We start from the raw sequence: 21,550 nt of genomic DNA, 5'->3' as shown, positions 1-21,550 counted from the left end.
CTGGTGAAAGATTGAAAGCTTTTTTTTGAAAACCAGGAAGCAAAGGTACCCTGTCTCACCACTTGTTTTCAACATAGTACTGAAGTCTTGGCCAGAGCAATTAGGCAAGACAAAGAAATAAAAGCCATTCAAGTATAAAAGGAAAAAGTAAAATGATCTATGTTCATAGATGACATGATCTTATATGCAGAAAACCCTAAAGACTCCACAAGAAAGCGGTTAGAACTAAAAAATGAATTCAGCAAAGTTACAGGACACAGAATCAACACTCAAAAATCACTTTTGTTTCTATACACTAACAATGAGCAATCCAAAAAGGAAACTTTAAAAATCCCATTTGCAGTAGCGTCAAAAAGAAAAAATGTTTAGGAATAAACTGAAGGAAGTAAAAGACTTGCACACTACAAAACATTAATGAAAGAAATTAAATATGACACAAATAAATGGTAAGGCATCCTGTGTTCATGTATTAGAAGACTCCATATTGTTAACATATCCATACAACCCAATCAGTCTATAGGTGTGATGCAATTCTGTCAAAATCCAAATGGCATTCTTCTTTCGCAGAAATAGAAAAACATCCTAAAATCCATATAGCATCTCAAAGGACTCCAAATAACTAAAACAATCTTGAAAAGAAAAACAAAACCAGAGGCTTCATACTCCATGATTTCAAAACATAATTCAAAACTACATTCATCAAAATAATTTGCTACTGGCATAAAGCCAGACATGTAGACCCATGGAACAGACTAGCAGTGAAGTTGCAAAAAGATATCTGTAATATGTCATTACTTACATAAAATTTCAAAACACTCAAAACAATACTTACATATAAAGTAAAAGTGTTAAAAACTATTCAGAAATGATCTGCACCATTTTAGGGGAGTGCTAACTCCTGGAAGAGGAAATGGGATGAGAAGAAAGGTGTTTCAACTGTAACTGAAACATTTTATTTCTTAAAACATCAAATATAAGTATTAATAAAATGTTAGCATTGTAAGATCTGGGCAGTGGGTATACAGTTGATGTTTAATAATTCTCTGTGTTCTTGTATACATCATAAGTACTTTATAATTAAAGTTTTAAAAACTAAAATGCAGTGTTACCTAGTAAAATGATAATATTCAAAATAAAGAAATGATTTCCTGCCTCCAGGTCTTGTTTCCAAAATAGCAGGTGTAGTTCATGAAAAAATAAGCATCTTTAATCAGCCTTAGATAGCTTAGTATGTATTCTTCCTCTCTGCAACTTTTCCCCTTTATTTACATATTTTTGCACTCTATCCATTATTTAATTATACTGGTCTCTTCAGACTTTTTTCTCAGAATTATTTGTGCTTTTCTTGTTCTCAGTTTTGGACAAGAGAAGACAGCAGTTCAGAAAAGTGTCTAAACTCTGCTGACCACAATCAGGAGAGCCTGCTGGAAGATATTAGCAGATCCTCTCTTTATAGCTGAGGCTCCGTTTGTACCAGATTGGGCCATTTTGTGGGGCAGGTTCATTTCCAAATTCATGACTGTTTCTTCATTAAGGATATTTGTTTTTTAAAAACAACATGGACAAATTTCCTGGCGCAGAGCAAAGTCCACTGAAGGGAGTCCATGTTGGCACCCCAGCTGGCAGTAGCAGCAAGGATAAAATGGTGATTAATTTGGTTAGTGGTTTAGAGCATTCTTAGTCAAGGCAAATCTGTGATTTAATTAGTAAAATTCTTAACTGAATTTACCAAGAACATGAGATGCCTGTGCTAATAGAATGTCCTCTAGACACTGACACATCGATACATTCCTAATTTGCTCTATTGAGTGATGTTTTCTATGGAGTTTTTTTTTTTTTCCTTTTTAGAGAGAATTTTAGAATTCAACAAGAGGAACTTCTTGTGGATATTTTTCTGAATGTGTTATGTTTTTAGGGAAATTCAATCTCTTGGATTAGGTTCATTTATACTTACCAGAAGGTTGAATTTAAAAAGGAATTTGATACCCAACATACTTTTTGAGTCTCATAAAGAGAGAGAGAGCTTTGAAAATCCTACTTTTAAGACCTAAAACCAGGACGTTCTCTTCTACCTCCAGATAAGACCCGGGTCCGTAAAACCTTGTGTGAGACTCAGAACTCTTAAGTCTGCAGTTCTCTAGTGAATTATAAATTGAACCACGTGTGTTCTCTTGTCTTGAGTAGGAACTGATCTTGTGAAATCAGTTAGTGGAATGGCATCATGATAATATTTGAAAGAGCTGCCAAACATGCTGGAGCCATTACAGTTGTTGCTGTAATAAGTTATTATAATAATTAAAATATGTATCATAACAATGTGTTCATCCTACTATATATCTGAAGTTATCTGTACATTTTTAATAAAAATGTTTAATTTGAATACAGCATGGTGGGCAAAACTACTTTCTGATACACTTGGATCCAGATATTCCTATTATTTATGAAACTTGAGTTTTATCATTACTTTCCTTCTACTTGTATGGCTTCAAATGTTAAAACAACCAAAAGACTCTCAAACTTAAATTGCTTATAAATGATACTATACTGCTTTTTTTCTGGGGTTTGTTTTTTTATAGAGGGTTTCTACACTTTTTTTCTTTTTGCCACTTGAATGCTTAAAGTTCATTTCAAAAGATTTGAAAGCCTCATAGAAAATATAGAAATTAATGTAATAATATCAATGCATAAATTGTCAGTGGAACAAAAGGAGAAATTAGGAAAATCTGTTTGGTTCTTTTTGCATTATTTTTAGACGCCTGATAAACGATCTTGTCATAGTGCTTTAAATAGAGTTTCACTTGCCACCAAGTAAAATCAACAATCCAATGACAGAATGTTTAAAATCTCTCTTGCTCTTTGCTACAAACTGTCTAGAAGGAGCAACATTGTGGACTTTCTGAGCATCATCAGTTTATCTTGTAGTTCTATGGTTTGCTGCAGATGGTTTGGAAACTTCAGTACAACCACATAGGAAGGCTGTCTCCAGCAGTATATGGTTACCATTGAGCCTTCTGTAGTTGAATTCTTGTGCAGAAATCATTTGGAAGTGCTGCTCTGGCAATCAGTCAAGACCTAATGCTTAGTGTAATCCAGTCTGGAAAACATTGCGTAACTCTGGTTGAAGTTGGATCTCTGCTCTCTGGCAAGCTTCTGACAAAAGAGGGAGCCTTGAAGGCTGTGAGCCATTTGCAGCCCTTCAGAAGATTATCATTTGGCCTGCCTGCATTTTGGTAGAACCAAGAGCTACCTCAGTTTACCTGAGACTTTAGAATTTTTCAGGAAAATTATCTTGGATTTTTTTCAGTCTAATGAGAGATACAATCTGCAGCCCATAAGCTTCAGTGCTTGATAAATGAATGCCCTTGGTGCTGAGGTCCTCTTTTCCACCCACTCAGTTACCAGTGATAGTCTCTGACTCTCTTCCTTTTTTTTAAGATAATGAGAGAAAAGTTGTACTTATAGGTCTTTTAAAGAGGACTGATGTGTCAAGGCTGTGGAGGCAAGATCACCATCTCTGTCCTCCTGTATTTCAGAGTTCTGGATTTATTATGAGTGCATGTAATTCTCAGGCATATTTTTCAATTTCTCAAACATTCATAGCGCCCTTGCTCTATGCAAAATATTCTGCTAGATTCTGTGCAAAATATGCACACAAAAAAGCATCCTACATCACACACGAATACAACTTTCCCTTCTCTTATCCTACCCAGTAAGCTCATATATTCCAGAAATTTAAGGTATTTACAATTCAAGATAAATACGTCTTTTTGTTAACAACTTAGATGATAGACTCAAAAACACATGAATTAAATTTTAGGTCTGAAACCACCTAGACGGTAAGTTAGAGAAAGATGATAGAGCACTGTGGAAGATAAATGCTGTTGAAGAGACTTTAGTCATTTAGGAAAGTGGTAAAGAACAAGAAGTGAGTTTTAGAAAGGGTGAATATTTAAAGAGAAAAGACAAACTGTTCACACAAAAGAAGATGTCATTGTGTAGTTCGACAAAAAAATTATGAGAATTTTACTCTTGATTATCAAGAAAATAATACAGCTTAACTAATAATTTGTAGGAATTAATTAATAAAAATATAAACCTGAAATGCAGTTCTATCATGTCTCCTTAAAATATTCAGATTATTGCTAGAGATTGATATCTAGTTCTGGGGACTGCTATTAAAGTGTAGAGCAATGTTTCTCAAACTTCAATGTGTGTAAGATTCCCCTGGAAAAATGTAAACAGTTTTCTTGGCCTTACTCCCAAAGATGCTGATACTGCTGATTCCCAGGACCATACTTTGAGTAGCTCTGCTATAGAGAACTTGGACAGACCCTAAAGACTAAGTGCAAGACCTATGAAGAATAGCAACTTTAATCTAGCCAGGAGATTAAGATGAAAATGTAATTTAAAAAATTAAGTCAGGTGATGAACTAAGCACCTGAATGTCCTAGCATTCTTTTTATGCTTCCAACCTCTAGAATTGCAGGGAAATTTTAATAATTAAATATATAATATTGTGAAATAAGGGGGGCTTTTGATGACCCACAAACTGTGAGAAAGGCTTAAAATGGTTGGTAGTGGGATATTTTTCAAGGCACTAATCACATCCCAGAAAGTTTGTAAGAGGGTTACTTCGCGGGTGGATTTAAGGAGTAGTAGGGTACATGGCAGCCAACAAGATACCTGTTAGAGTACTGCAGTAATTGCAGCCAGCTGACTAGTCCCTCATACACTCCTCCAACTCATCCGCTGCCCCCAAAAAAGAGACAACAAAGGTGTCCTGTTTCCCACAAGAATGGGGGAGGAGGCTTTGGAGGAGAACAGGCACCAGATGGCTGTCAACTCCCAGCAGTGTGGGGATGCTCTAACGCCCAGAATGCAATTTACTGGCAGCCCCGGCCAGCACCGCGTCCTGACCCTTGACCAAGTGCTGGAGGCGGGCTGCACTGAACAGAGCACTCACAGAGAGACTAACATGGAACCCCAAATGCCAGAAAGAGCAAATAAACGAAAATCACCAGACATTCATGGAAAGTTGACACCATAAGGGAAAAATGAACCAAATGCAACAAACAGAAAATGCAAATGTACCAATTATATGCATTCCCAAGGACAAGCAAATGGATTTTTTAAATAAAAAATGAATAATTAATTATCTTAAGAGTAGTAAGAGAAACTATCAAATCCTTGAAGTAGGAATAAGCTGAGGTTTTTTCCAAAGAGACTTACAGGGGAAAAAAAAAGAAAATTCAATAAACAGGAGTTTACTGAGTTTATGAATGGAGATAAAGCTAAATATTAACCAACAATGACTCCAAAGATTGAGCTGAGTAGTTCTCCTAGGATATAATACAACAGGACAAAGAAATGGAAAGTAAGACAAGTGTTTTCTTCTTTTTATTTTTAACTTTTAATACAGAGATCAAAAGGGGTGTCAAGGAAGATGGTGGATTAAGAAGTGCCAGGAATCCATCTCTTCACCTAGACAAAACTTTCATTGACAGGATCCGTTTGATGTAACTGTTTTAGTACTCTAGTCTGTTTGAGGACTTTCAGCTTTCAGGCTAAGGCTTGGCCAGTAAATTGTGGATAATTTCAGCCCTTCTCATGGTAGAGACCACCCATCACCAACCCCCTAGACCTATGGCAGGCAGCTCTACCTGCATTCCTAGATAGGCTTGGAGGAAAAGGGTGAGCAGCGCTTGATAAATTTTGGTGTAATATCAAAGGAGAATATGTGTAATTGTGTGAAGAAGCTATTAAAATACTCCTCCCTTTTAAAACTGCATATCTATGTGGGACTAGACTCTCCATATGGTTCAACCAAAAAATAACGTATTGCAACAAATTAAATGCAGAAGTAAATACAAGAATCCAGCTGTCTTCTTTCAAGCTATATAGGAAAGAAGTTTGCAAACATATAAAAGAGTGCCGGGCATCCCTGGTGGCGCAGTGGTTAACAATCCACCTACCAATGCAGGGGACACGGGTTTGAGCCCTTGTCCGGGAAGATCCCACGTGCGGCAGAGCAAATAAGCCCGTGCTCCACAACTACTGAGCCTGCACTCTAGAGCCCTGAAGCCACAACTACTGAAGCCCATGTGCCTAGAGCCCGTGCTCTGCGACAAGAGAAACCACCACAGTGAGAAGCCCGCACACTGCAACAAAGAGTAGCCCCCAATCACCGCAACTAGAGAAAGCACGCTAGCAGCAACGAAGACCCAACGCAGCCAAAAACAAATAAATGAAATAAATAAATTTTTAAAAATAAAAGAACTTTCAATTGAGAATCAAGTAACTAAGAGATCCAGTTTTACCAAGAATTAAAAAAAAAAGGAGTGCCACTTTTCTCACTGTTTTTGTTTTGTAAAATATAGTAATTTTTCAACAAAAATGTTATTCATATTAACACCTAATGGATTTGTTATTGTTACTTTTAGTGAATTGATAAATACTTTTAGGTGTCTTTGTTTTAATTTCAAATATGAGTATCAATAGTTATAACGTCAGAAACAAAAGCTGTTTGGTCTTTCAGTAATTTTTAAGGGTTTTTGAAACTCAAAAAGTCTAAAAACTACTGTCCTATAGTGAAGATCACAGTCAGCTTTCCCCACCCATGCACATATTACTCACTACTGGGTTTTTAGTGCCTGACTGTTAAATATAAGATGACAGGCCATAACTTCTGTTCCACTAGCAGCTCACCTCTTTGGGCCCAACTCAGAAACAAGAACCAGAAATGTAATCTTTCTCAGGCTGGTCAAGCCGGACTATTGCTGAAATAACTGGAAGTAAACCCTTAATTACTACCCGTTTCTACTTTTCCAAAAGTATTGCATCACTTCATTTATCATAGGTAACGGCCCCTGTGCGTTTTAGTCCAGCAAAGTCAAGCTACGGGAGCCCTTAAAATGATGGGAATTCACATTGGGTTTATGGACTGTACTATCGAAAGCCTTAGTTATAACACATTAAGCCTATAACTACACTCTGATTTGATGTGATTTCTGATATTTGGCACTTATCAAACTGCAATTTTCCCTTCTTTTCTTTTCTTCTTTTTTTTTTTTTTGGTGCAGATGATTGAACAGAGTCTTCCCTGTTTATTTGGTGTAGTAATGTATAGAAGATAAAATGGGGGAAGGAGAAATGATCACCTTTAACAAGATTACTTTTTAAATGTTTTTATATATATTTGAAATTGTTAAATTGGTTTTGCTGAAACAGAATTTCACCCTTGAGATACTATTTGAATGTTGGTTTCAATAAAGGTTATTGAAGGTGTTAAGTAAAATAAAATGAATTTTTATATATATATATATATATATATATATATATTTAAGGTGTTTAAAAAAAAGATGGCGGGCAATGGTCACTACATATTTAAGGAAATATATTAAGCATATAGTCTTGAAAGTAGAAACCAGTGAAAATAAAGAAAAAAAAGTTTATTTAAAGAAAAGATCATCTAAAATAAATTCATGTCATTGTCCCCATTAAGGGACTTCCTGGTGGTCCAGTGGTAAAGAATCCACCTTCCAATGCAGGGGATGTGGTTTCAATCCCTGCTCGGGGAACTAAGATCCCGCATGCCGCGGGGCAACTAAGCCCGTGTGCCACAACTACTGAGCCCCTGCCCGCCTCAACTAGAGAGCCATGTGCCCCAAACTACAGAGCCCACATGCTCTGGAGCCTGCTGCGCCACAACTAAAGAGAGAAAAAAAAAAACCCGCACACCACAACTACAGAGAAGCCCACGCGCCACAACAAAAAGAGCCTGCGTGTTGCCACTAAGACCCAACTCAGCCAAAAAAAAAAAGTCCCTACTAAAATAAAAGGTAATATATCCACTAAACAAGAGCAGAATGCTAGACTCACAGATACAGAAAACAAACTAGTGGTTACCAGTGGGGAGATGGAAGGGGAGAGGGGCAATATATAGGAGTAGGGGAGTAAGAGATACAAGCTATTAGGTATAAAATAAGCTACAAGGATATATTGTACAACCTGGAGAATATGGCCAATATTTTATAATAACTATAAATGGAGTATAACCTTTAAAAATTGTGAGTCACTATATTGTACACCTGTAGCTTATATAATATTGTACAGCAGCTATACTTCAAGAAAACTAAATCAATAAAGGAGTCCTAAGACAAAAATAAAATTTAAAAAAAGAACAGAATGCTGTTTTTTTTTTTAAAAAAAAGAAACATCCAGAGAATGAAGAAAATAGTTCTTGGAAATTAATAATGAGAGAGTGGTAATTAAAAACATAATAAAAGATTGGAAGGTAAAGTTGAACAATTCTTTCAAAATCTAGAGCAAAAAGACCAAGAGATGAAAAATAAGAAAGAAAAGATAAGAGAGAACTGTCTAGGAAGTTCAATATCCAAAAAATCAGAGTCCCCAGAAAGAACAGAGAAAAGAATAGGTAGGAAATCATCAAAGAAATTCAAAAGATCTTTCCGGATTTAAGGTCCACTGAATGTCCAGCACAATGAATAGAAGAAATGCATACCAAGACACATCAATGTGAAATTTCTAAGAGGATATCCAAAAGCCTCCAGGGAGTAAAAACAGGACTTATATAAAGGGTCAGGATTCATGGCAGCATGGGACTTCTCAAGAACAACACTGAAATTTAAAAGATAGTAGAACCATACTTTCACAATTCTGTAGAAAAATTACCAGAATTCTATAATCTGCCAAAGTATCAATCAAGTATGAGAGTAAAGTACTGATATTTTCAAACATGCAAGGTCTCAAATACTTTACCTCTCTTGTACCTTTTCTCACGTAAGAAGAATAAACCAAGAAAGAAGAAGATATGGGATCCAGGAGAGAAGTGAAAGAAATCCCTGTGGTAGAGGTCCCAAGATAAATGTACAAAGGGAGTAAAAAGCAACCTGTTCAGATTGGAATAGGTCAGAAGGTTCTAGGAGAAATTTCTTTTAAGAAGATGAAAATGCAGAATATCAGATATGTTTGAACGTATTGCAAGGAGATTATATACTTGGGCGGGAGTTCAGCATTAAAATAATCATCAGTGCCAAGAAAAAAGCAAACAAGCAAGCCAAATAATAGTCACTAAACCCACAGGAAAAAACATATTAAATATCTAAAGCATGAGTTAGACTTGAAAATGGTTGCCTCTGAGATCAGAAAATGGGAGTGGGAGTGCTTGTTCAAAAGCTGCTGTTTTTTCATAAGCTTTGAAGAGCTATTTGACTATTTAAGGTAGTTGTATCTGTAAGTTTGATGAAACTAAAAAATAAGTTAAAAAAAAAAGACTAACATCCCAGGTTCTTACACTGGTCTCTTCAAAACCTTTCTTCCTCCCCCTCCCCGGCCCCACCTCCACCGCCACATTCACTGTGGACTTGCCATCTTGGACTCTGTTGTACTTAGATACTCCAGGGCTTCGTGTTTGCTTTGCATCTGCCTGTGACATTCTTCTCCCATGTACATATATGGTTTGTTCATACACTTCCTTTAGATCTCTGCTCAAATGCTCCCCTCAGTAAATTCTTGCCCTCTCTTACCCCTCAGTGTACTTTACTTTCATTATGGCACTTGATATCATCTGGCATTTTATGCTTTTCATTACTAAGCTTTGTCTTGTCATTGCTTCTGTAGCACTACACTGCAAACAGGTTTGAATATAGTAAGGGTTCAAAAATATTTATTAGATGAATAAATAGGACAAATATACAAAAATTTAAAAGCAAATTCACTGAAGCAGAAATACAATTGGGGAACACACAAATATTCAATCTCAAAAAATATCAGGGGGTCTTACGTGGTGGCGCAGTGGTTGAGAGTCTGCCTGCTGATTCAGGGCACACGGGTTCATGCCCCGGTCCGGGAATATCCCGCATGCTGCGGAGCAGCTGGGCCCGTGAGCCATGGCCGCTGAGCCTGCGCGTCCGGAGCCTGTGCTCCGCAACGGGAGAGGCCACGACAGTCAGAGGCCCGCGTACCGCCAAAAAGAAAAACAAAAAATCAGGGAAATGCAGATGAAAACAATGGGATAATTTTTGCCCAGATTAGGAAGAAATAAAAATAACCAGAATAACGTCACTGTCAGGGGTAGAAAAGTAAATTGGTAGTCTTTTGGAAAGCAGTTCAATATGCAGATGTTCACATGGGGGCACAAACAGGCATGTGCAAGGATACTCCTGCAGCAGTATTTCATAGTGAAAAATTAGAAACAACCTAAATGCCCATAAATGGAGATATTGTTAAAATACAAAACACATATATTTTAAAAATAGGCAACAAGTAAAAAAAAAATGAGTGACAGCTATATGTTCTATATTGTGGTTTCATTTGTGTTTCACAAAAAAAGACTAAATTTGTAGATTTATGGTTTTATATGAAGATACCTAGAGAATGATCTAATAGCATACATCCCAAACTTTCATCTTCCTGGTTTCTAGTTGTTCATTTATTCATTTAATATCTGTTTCTGGAGCTATAAGTAGGAGTTGTCCCTACATACTAGGAATAGAGGAGTGAGCAAAATAGGAAAAGTGCCTGCCCTTACAGAGTGGATGTCCTAGCAGGAAGAAACAGACCATGAACAATAAACAAGCAAATACATTATAGGTCAGGTGATGAAAAGTACTGTGAAGAAAAGTAAAACAGGGTAAGAGAGAGAAGAAGAACACAGTGAGATAAGAGGACACTTACTATGTTTAGCTTTGCTGTCAGTGGAGCTTTCTGCAGTAATGGACAAGCCTTGTGAATTTGCACTGTCTGATACAGTAAACCACTAGCCTCATGTAGCTGTTGGAACTCTTGATCTGTGTTAGTGCAACTGAGGAATGGAATTTAAGTTTCATTTCATTCCAGTTAATTTAAGTTGCCATATGTGGTTGATTGCTACCATATTAGCCAGTGCATTTATATGGGATGGTCAGGGAACTCCCCTACATAAAGCAAGATTTGAGCTGAGACCTATACAAGATGAAGGAGCTAACCATGTGTTCCAGGCAGAATGAACAACAGGAACTTGTCTGGAGTAGTCAGAGGCTGGAAAGGCCAGAGCAGAGTGGGCAAGGTAAGAGTGGAAAGAGATGAAGCCAGAGAAACAGAGGGAGCCCCACCATGGAAGGCCTTGGCAACTAATATAACTTGGCTTGTTCTTTGTGTGAGGTGGAAAGCCATTGAGCAGACAAGTGAAGTGATCTGAATTTTTAAGGGGTCTGGACCTGTTCCAGAGATAGACAAGACAGGTGAGGGCAGAAGCAGGGAGAAAATTAGGAGGGCCCTACAGTAACCCAGGCTGGAGGTGATGGTGAATTAGGCGGTAGTGATGGATGTGTAGAGAAGTAATGAAATGAACTAATGGTATTAACCACTGGATCAGATAAGGGGCAAGAGAGAAAAAGGAGGAATCAAGGATGGACTTCAAGGGTTTGGGCTTGAGCAAATGAGATAGGGAGCACTGAGGGAAGAGAACATTTGGGGAAGGAATTCAAGTTCTATTTTGGGCATGGTAAGCTGGAGGTTCCTGTAGAGGGTTAAGCCACAGTCCTGACAATGAGAGAGATCAAAATGGGAACTGCAGCTAAAGGGTTTCTTCCTAGAGAACTATGTAAGAGAATAGAGTTCATAGATGGTGTTAGGATACCCCTTTTTATATGAGGGGCAAAGCAAATGACCTGTCATGAACCTTTTTAACATGAAGATTTTATATGCCTTTAACTATCAGTACATGTGGCTGTAAGATTTGGGTACTTATTTCTCATTTTATTTATTCCATAGAATGGCTCCTGAACGAGTAAGGTCCCTGTCACGAGTTTGTGTCCCACTTGTTACTCTGCCAGATTTTGAACCATTGGTAGAGGCTCTGCTCACCTACCATGGACATGAACCTCAGGAAGTGCTCTGGCCTGAGTTCTGTGATGCTGTGAATGAGGCTTTTTTGCTGTAAGTGATGACCATCTACCTTATCATTCAATTTTGTTTTTCCTTTTCTTAGAATACTTTAGTATGTTGGAAATGTAATTTTCAAATGTTTTGGTCTCAGTACCACTTTACATTCCTAAAAATTATTGAGGATCTCAATGAGCTTTCTAAAAAATGTGGGTTCTGTCTATCAATATTTACCATATTTGAAATTAAAACAAAAGTTTAAAAAATATTTATCACTTCATTTTAAAATAACAATAAATTGATTACATGTTAATACAAATAGCATATTTTTAATGAAAAACAGTGACCTTTTCCAAGAAAAAAATTTTCTAACAAGAGTGGCATTGTTTTCACATTTTTGCAAACCTCTTTATTGTTTGACTTAAAAGAAGAGAGCTACGTTCTCACAGATATTTCTGTATTCAGTCTGATGCAATATGTTTTTTTGGTTGAGGTATATGAAGAAAATCCAGCTTCACACAGTTATGTACTTGTTAAAGACATATTTTAATAGCCATCTCAGGTAATTGTGGATATTCGACATGGATACCTCACCAAAAATTGAAAATGGTGGTTTTTTTAAAGGTTAGTTGCAATGTGGAATCTGAAATTATATCAATGAGCTGTTCATACTGTTACATTAAAACCAATTGGTCTGTCTTGCATTTTTAATGGATCTTATTTTATAGCTTCATACATGGTTCATTTGGAAAATATTGGTTCATTAAGTTAGGCAGATCTTCCAAACATTGACATATTTCACTTTATACTATCAAAATTTACATTCATTCACCACCAGTCTCATCAGAAATGTCTTATAAGTGTTGGGAAGCTGTAAAGCTCACATTGGTGAAAGCAAATTTTCCAAGATTCTAATTTCTGAGCTTAAAAACTCAAATTTACCATTGGTTATAAATACTGTCAGTTGTTTTCCTTAGTGTGCTAGGGTCACTTCTCTAATTTTTGAGAAAGTATGTGCCAAATACTCAAGTCTGAATAACGATTGTTTGTCTGCCAGTGATTTTTTCCAAGTAAATTTCCAAGAAGGAAAAAAGTGGCTGGTTGATCTTATAGCTCAGCAAGTTGCCCAAGTGCTTCTCCTTTAGACAATCATCGTTTTTTGGTATGTAGCAGAAATGCTTTATGCATACCTTTTCACCACACAGAATTTTTTTAATTGAAAGTATCCTCAAGGGTAAAATTGAATGAAATCAATATTTTATATTAATATTTTTCATGAAATGCATTTTTATGTGAAACTGGCAGTGTTTTTACTGTGAGTATGTAGTAGTAAAGAATACAGTAACTACTGTCCCTTCTTTGATTTGTGTTAGGCATAGCAGTTTTACTCACTATTGCTTTTGCACTATGAATGCATATGTCAACACAGTTGTTCTAGGAGAACCATGGGATTCAAAATAGTTATTCAGCACTTCAAGTATTTCTGTACCACATGTGTGTATTGCCAAGTTCACCTAAAAAAACTCCTGTCCTTAGCTGGTACTAATACCAGATGAATACAAGCAACACAACTTGTCCAGCCATATCTAGAGATTCAATTTTATGGCAGAAGTACAGTTCTGTTGATGAAATATTAACTTATCACATACACATTTGAACTATTTAATTCCTTTTTGTTTAGATTCTGAATGATTGGTCTCAAGTTGCTGCTGCAATTAATTAGCAGTATAATAGTATTTGAAAACATTCTATTGAATAAGACACAGTAAGGTAAATTATTAACATCTATAAAGCCAAGGGAAAAATAACTTTCCTCCTATTTGTTTTTCATTTACACTTTAGTGCATTACTTTGGAGTAGATGTCCCACTCTCACAAGTCAGAGAAATCTCTGACGTTTTGATTTCATCTTTTCCTGATGAAACACCTGTGAGATGAGAAGAGAAATCTCTTAATTCTCCTTTGTAAAGCCAGGGGTCCATTTTTAATATAAGAAAGTATATTATAAATAAATTTTATTTTTGAATAAAATATTAAATTATAAAATAAATCTAAAAATATGTTATATAAAATTTGTAAAAATATATGAAACATAAAATGTATTTATATCTACAATAATTTGGATAAAATTTAGGAAAGTTTAAAAAAATGTTTAATATTATTACCAAATAAGACAAAAATGCACTTGCTTCTTGTTATGTTTCCATGTAGGCACAAGAGAAAATATCAGAATTTATATTAATTTATTACATTTTATTTTTTCCTAGCTTTATTGAGATATAAGTGACATATAACATTGCATATGTTTAAGATGTACACTTTTATATTAAAATGACTACTACCATAGTGTTAGTTAACACCTCCCTCACATCACAGGATTACCATTTCATTTTTTGTGATGAGAACATTTAAGATCCACTCTCTTAGCAACTTTCAAATATGCAATACAGTATTATTGACTATAATCACCACCCTGTACATTATTAGATCCTCAGAACTTATAACTGGAAGTTTGTACCTTTTGATCAACATATTCCCATTTCTCCCACCCCACCAGTCCCAAATAACCATCATTCTAGTCTCTGTTTCTATGAGTTCAGCTTTTTTAGATTCCACATAAAGTGATATCATACTTGTGTTTCTTTTTCTAACTTATTTCACTTAGCATAATGCCCTCAATATCCATCTATGTTGTCACAGCCAAGGATTTCCTTCTTTCTCATGGCTAAATAATAGCCAATTTTGTGTATATGTGTATATATACACACACACTATGTATATATAGCATATATATAACTATATATATATATATATCATATCTTCTTTATTCATCTATTGATAGACACTTAGGTTGTTTTCATATCTTGGCTATTATGAATATGCCATAATAAACGTGGGAGTGCAGATATCTATTTGATATCCTGTTTTCCTGTTCTTTTGAATATATACCCAGAAGTGGGATTGCTGGATCATGTGGTAGTTATAGTTTTAATTTTTTGAAGAACCACAATACTGTTTTCCATAGTGGCTGCACCAATTTGCATTCCCACCAACTATGCACAAGGGTTCCCTTTTCTCCACATTCTCACCAACACTTATTATCTCTCATCTTTTTGGTGGTAGCTATTCTAATAGGTGTGAGGTGGTATCTCATTTTGGTTTTGATTTGCATTTCCCTGGTGATTAGTGATGTTGAGTACCTTTTCATGTACCTGTTGGGCATTTGCATATCTTCTTTGGAAAAATGTTTATTTGGATGCTCTGCCTATTTTTTAATCAGATGGTTTGGGGTTTGTTTTCTGTTGAGTTATATGAGTTCTTTATATATTTTAGATATTAACTCATTATCAGACATATGATTTGCAAATATTTTCTTCCCTTCTGTAGGTTGCCTTTTCACTTTGTTGATGGTGTAGAAGTTTTTTGCAGTATAGAAGCTTTTTAGTTTGATGTAGTCCCATTTATTTATTTTTGCTTTTGTCACCTTTGCTTTTGATGTCAAATCAAAAATGTCATTGCCAAGACTAATGTCATTCTTATCCCCTATATTTTCTTTTAGGAGTTTTATGGTTTTAGGTCTTAACATTCAATTCCTTAATCCATTTTGAGTTGATTTTTGTGTTTGGTATAAGATAGGGGTCCAGTTTCATTTTTTTGCGTGTGGCTATTCAGTTTTCCCAGTATCATTTATTGAAGCAACTTATTCTTTCCACTTTGTATATTCTTGCCTCCTTTTTCTTTTCTTTCTTTTCTTTTTTTTTTTGTGGTACACGGGCTTCTCACTGTTGTGGCCTCTCCCATTGCGGAGCACAGGCTCCGGACGCGCAGGCTCAGCAGCCATGGCTTACAGGCCTAGCCGCTCCACGGCATGTGGGATCTTCCTGGACCGGGGCACGAACCTGTGTCCCCTGTATCGGCAGGCGGACTCTCAACCACTGCGCCACCAGGGAAGCCCCTCTTGCCTCCTTTGTTGTAACTTAGTTGATCCATATATGTGTGAGTTAATTTCTGGGCTCTCTGTTCTGATCTATGTGTGTATACTGATCTATGTGTGTATACCAGTGCCATACTGTTTTGATTATTATAGCTTTGTAATATAGTTTGAAATCAGGAATTATGATACCTCCAGCCTGTTCTTCTTTCTCAAGATTGCTTTGCCTATTCAGGGTTGTGTTTCCATACAAATTTTAGGATTATTTCTTCTGTCTCTGTGAAAAATAGCATTAGAATTTTGATAGGGATTGCATTGAATCTGTAGATTGCTTTGGGTAGTATAGACATTTTAACAATATTGTCTTCCAATCTATGAGCACAGTATATATTTTCATTTATTTGTGTCTTCTTCAGTTTCTTTCCTCAAAATCTTATGGTTTTCAGTGAACAGATCATTAACCTCATTGGTTAAATTTATTCCTAGGTATTTTAGCCTTCTTGATGCAATTGTAAATGTGATTGTTTTCTTAATTTCTTTTTTAGATAATTTATTGTTAATGTTTAGAGACACAGTTGATTTTTGTATTGATTTTGTGTCCTACAACTTTACTGAATTTATTAGTTGTAACAGTTTTTTTGTGAAGTCTTTAGTGTGTGTGTGTGTGTGTGTGTGTGTGTGTTTGTGTGTGTATCTCCTGTCATGTGCAAATAGAGACAGTTTTACTTCTTTTCAGATTTGAATGCCTTTCACTTCTCTTTCTTGCCTAATTGCTCTGGCTAGGGCTTCCAGTACTATGTTGAATAAAAGCAGCAAGAGTGGGCATTCTTAGAGGAAAAGCTTTCACTTTTTCAATGTTGAATATGATGTCAGCCGTGTGCTTGTCATATATGGCCTTTACTATGTTGAGCTATTTGCCTTCTATACCTATTTTTTTGAGAGTTTTCATCATAAATGGATATTGAAATTTGCCAAATGCTTTTTCTACATCTATTGAGATGGTGATAAGATTTTTTTTATCCTTCAGTTTGTTAATGTGGTATGTCACATTGATTGATTTGTGGATGTTGAACCATCCTTGTATTCTAGGTATAAATCCCACTTGGTCAACAAATTAGGCCCCTGGACCCAATTCCAATGTGTGTGTGTGTGTGTATGTGTGTGTGTGTGTGTGTGTGTGTGTGTAGGTTTCCCCACACCAACAAGTAGTTCTCTGCCACTAGCAGGCTAGTCGAGAATTCAGCTCAATTCTGATATTATCAGAGATAGCATCAGATTGCACAGGTAAAGGGCCCAGTTGCACAAGACCACCTTCCACTTCAGATGTAGTTGCCAGCCCAGGTTTTTGCCTATGCTTCTGACTAACTGGTTACAAATTGGGGGTTCCCACAGCTCCCTCCTTGGCTTTGATTAATTTGCTAGAATGGCTCACAGAACCCAGGGAAACATTTTACTTTCTAGATTACTGGTTTATTATAAAAAGATGTAACTCAGCAACAGCCAGATGGAAGAAATGCATAGGGCAAGGTATGGGGAAAGGGTGCAGAGCTTTCTTGCCCTCTCAAGGTGTGCCACTCTCCCCTGATCTCCACATGTTTACCACCCTGGAAGCTCTCCAAACACCATCCTTTTGGGTTTTAAGGGAGGCTTCATTAATAGGCATGACTGATTAAACCATTGGGTATTGGCAAGTGATTCAGTCTCCAGACCCTTCTCCCCTCCCTGGAGGTTAGTGGGATGGGACTGAAAATTCCCATCCTCTAGTCACATGGTTGGTTCTCTTGGCAACCAGCCCCTACCCTTAAGTGAAGTCTAAAAGTCACCTCATTAACATAACAATAGATACCTTAATAGCTCTCTTCACTTAGGAAATTCCAAGGGTTTTAGGAGCTCTGTGTCAGGAATGGGGTCCAAGGCCAAATACATATCTTATTATAAATCACAATATCATTCATGGTACGTGATCTTTTTAATGTATTGTTGAATTTGTTTTGCTAATATTTTGTTGAAGATTTTTGCATCAATATTCATCAGGGATATTGACCTGTAATTATCCTTCCTTGTGGTATCCTTGTCTGGTTTTGGTATCTGAGTAGTGCTGCCCTCATAAAATGAGTTTGGAAGTGTTCTCCCTCTTCTGTTTTTTTTGAAAGACTGAGGAGGATTGATATTAGTTCTTTAAGTGTCTGGTAGAATTCACTAGTGAAGCCATCTGGCTGGACTTTTATTTGTTGGCAAGTTTTGATTACTGTCTCAATCTCCTTGCTAGTAATTATTCTGTTCAGATTTTCTATTTCTTCACAATTCAGTCTTGGTTGGTTGTATATTTATAGGAATTTATCCATTTCTTCTAGGTTGTCCAATTTGTTGGTGTATAATTTTTCATAGTAGTCTCTTATGATCATTTGTATTTGTATGGTGTCAGTTGTAATATGTTTCCTCTTTTATTTATAATTTTTTTTATTTGAGATTTGAGCTCTCTCTCTCTCTCTCATTAGTTTAGCTTATCAATTCTTTCTTTCATGGATTGTATTTTTTTTTTTTTAATCTAAAAGGTCATCACCATCGCCAAACTCAATCATCTAGGTTTTCTCCTATGTTATCTTCTAGGAGTTTTGTAGTTTGTAGTTTAAATTCAGATTTAGGACCCATTTTTGAGTTAATTTTTGAGGGGTATAAGGTCTGTGTCTAGAATCAGATTTTTTGCACGTGGATGTCCATGTGTTGAAAAGACAATCTTTACTGTGTTACCTTTGCTCCTTTATCAAAAATCAATTGACTATACTTAGGTATTTCTGGTCTCTCTGTTGCAATGGTCTATTTATCAGTATCATACTGTCTTGATTACTGTAGCTTTGTGTAAATCTTGAAGTCAGGTGGTGTCAGTCCTCCAGCTTTTCTCTTCTCCTTCAATATTGTATTGGCTATCCTGGGTCTTTTGCCTCTCCATATAAACTTTAAAATCGGTTTGTTGATATCCACAAAATAACTTGTTGGGATTTTGATTGAGATCTCATTGAATCTGTAGGTCAAATTGGGAAAAACTGAGATCTTGACAATATTGAGTCTTCCTATCCATGGATATCCTCCATTTATGTAGTTCTTCTTTGATTTTGTTCATCAGAGTTTTGTATTTTTTCTAATCTAGGCCTTGTACATATTTTGTAAAATTTATACATAATTATTTAATTTGGGAGGTACTTGGTATCTTCTTTTTAATTTCAAACTCCACTTGTTCACTGCTGGTATATAAGAAGGTGATTGGCTTTTGTATTTTAACTTGTATCCCGCTACTTTTCTGTAATTGCTTATTAGTTCCAGTTTTTTAATCAATTATTTTGGATTTTCTACATAGATAATCAGTTAATCTGTGAACAAAGACAGTTTTATTTATTTATTTTTATTTAAAAAAATTTTTGGCTGTGTTTGGTCTTCGTTGCTGTGCAGGCTTTCTCTAGTTGCGGCGAGCGGTGGCTACTCTTTGTTGCGGTGCGCGGGCTTCTTGTTGTGGAGCACAGGCTCTAGGCACGCGGGCTTCAGTAGTTGTTGCTCGCGGGCTCTAGAGCGCAGGCTCAGTAGTTGTGTCAGACGGGCTTAGTTGCTCCACGGCATGTGGGATATTCCCGGACCAGGGCTCAAACACATGTCCCTGTGTTGGCAGACGGATTCTTAACCACTGCACCACCAGGGAAGTCCCGACAGTTTTCTTTCTTTCTTCCCAATCTGTATAGCTTTTATTTCCTTTTCTGTTCTTACTGCATTAGCTAGACTTTATAATGAAGCTGAAAAAGTATGGTGCAAGGGAACATCTTTGACTTGTACCTGAACTCAGTGGGCAAGCTTCAAGTTTCTTACAATTATTATGATTATTAGTTGTAGGGTTTCTGTAGATATTCTTTATCAATTTGAGGGAGTGCCTCTCTAGTCCTAGTTTACTGAAAGTTTTTATATTGAATGGGTTTGGATTTTATCAAATGCTTTTTCTGCATTTACTGATATGATCATGTGATTTTTCCTTTTAGCCTATTGATTTAATGAATTATATTAATTGATTGATTTTCAAAAGTTGAACCAGCCATGCATATTTGGGACAAATTCCACTTGAGCATGATATTTAAGTCTTTATACATTGTTGGATTCTAGTATTTTGTTGAGAATTTTTGCATCTATGATCATCAGAGATATTGGTCTCTGAGTTTTCTTTGCTTGTAATGTCTTTGTCTGCTTTCAGTATCAGTGTAATTCTGACCTCATAGAATGAGTTAGGAAGTATTCCCTCAGCATCTGTCCTCCAAAAGAGATTGTAAAGAATTGGTATAATTTTGTCCTTAAATGTTTAGTAGAATTCACCAGTGAATTCATCCAAGCCTGGTGCTTTCTGTTTTGAAAGGTTATTACTTATTCATTCCATTTCTTTTAAGAGATGTAGCCCTACTCATTTAGTCTTTTTCTTCTTGTGTGAGTTTTGGCAGATTGTGTCTTTCAAGTATTTGGTCCATTTCATTTAGGGTATCAAATTCGTTGGCATAAACTTGTTCAGAGTACTCATTTATTATCCTTTTGATGCCTTAGGATCTGCAGTGATGTCTCCTCTTTCATTTCTGGCGTTAGTAGTTTGTACCCTCTCTTTTTTCTTAGTTAGCCTGGCTAGTTGATTTTATTGGTCTTTTCCATAACGACCTTTCGGTTTCATTTATTTTCTCTATTGATTTCCTGTTTGCATTTTCATTTGATTTCAGCTCTAATTCTATTTTTTCTTCTACTTACTTTAGATTGAATTTGCTCTTCTTTTTCTAGTTACCTGAGTTGGAAACTTGGATTATTCGTCTTAAATTTTTTTTTTTCTAAATATATATTCAGTGCTATAAATTTCCCTCTAAGAACTGCTTCACTGTATTCCACAAATTTTGATAAGTTATGTTTTCATTTTCATTTAGTTTAAAATAATTTTAAATTTCTCTGGAGGTTTCTTCTTTGATTTGTGTGTTGCTTAGAACTATGTTATTAAATCTCCACATAATTTGAGATTTTCAAGTTAACTTTCTGTTATTGATTCCTAATTTAATTCCATTGTGGTCTGAGAACAGACATTATATGACTTTTGTTCTTTTAAATTTGTTAAGGTATGTTTTATAGCCCAGAATATGGTCTGTCTTGGTGAATGTTTCATGTGAGCTTAAGAAGAATGTGTGTTCTGCTGTGGTTGGATAAAGTAGTCTATAGATGACAATCATATTCACTTGATTGATGGTTTTGTTGCATTCAGCTGTGTTCTTATAGATTTTCTGGCTGCTGGATCAGTCCATTTTTGATAGTGGGATGTTGAAGCCTCCAGCTATGATAGTAGATTCATCTATTTCTCTTTACACTTCCATTAGTTTTTTTCCTCACATAATTTGACAGTCTGCTGTTAGGCCCATACAAGTTAAGGATTGTTATATCTTCTTGGAAAAATGAACCCCTTTTCATTATGTAATGAGCTACATATTCCTGATAACTTTCCTTGCTTTGAAGTCTGCTGTATTTGAAATTAATATAGCTACTCCTGCTTTCTTTTGATTAGTGTTAGCGTGGTATATTTTTCTCCATCCATTTAGTTGTTGTCTTTTTTTTTTTTAATTTTTTTATTTTTGGCTGCACTGGGTCTTTGTTGCTGTGCACAGGCTTCCTCTTGCTGCGGTGAGTGGGGGCTACTCAGTGCGCATGCTTCTCATTGTGGTGGCTTCTCTTGTTGGAG

The 21,550-nt window shown here is 36.0% G+C and overlaps 1 protein-coding gene across 3 annotated transcripts in view; it reads left to right on the top strand.

Annotated features, from left to right (window-relative positions):
• Nucleotides 1-21,550, top strand: part of FANCC (FA complementation group C) — a 275,783-nt gene that overhangs the window by 205,206 nt on the left and 49,027 nt on the right. For all 3 annotated transcript variants that reach the window (XM_032636446.1, XM_032636444.1, XM_032636445.1), the window contains one exon: nt 11,773-11,937. In XM_032636446.1, the coding sequence (XP_032492337.1) occupies nt 11,773-11,937 (165 nt within the window). The remainder of the gene's footprint in view (nt 1-11,772; nt 11,938-21,550) is intronic.

The sequence above is a fragment of the Phocoena sinus genome, chromosome 6 (assembly GCF_008692025.1).
Source record: "Phocoena sinus isolate mPhoSin1 chromosome 6, mPhoSin1.pri, whole genome shotgun sequence".
Classification (NCBI taxonomy): domain Eukaryota; kingdom Metazoa; phylum Chordata; class Mammalia; order Artiodactyla; family Phocoenidae; genus Phocoena; species Phocoena sinus.
The sequence above is the reverse complement of the archived record's forward strand: the minus strand, read 5'-3'. Positions and strand labels throughout refer to the sequence as shown.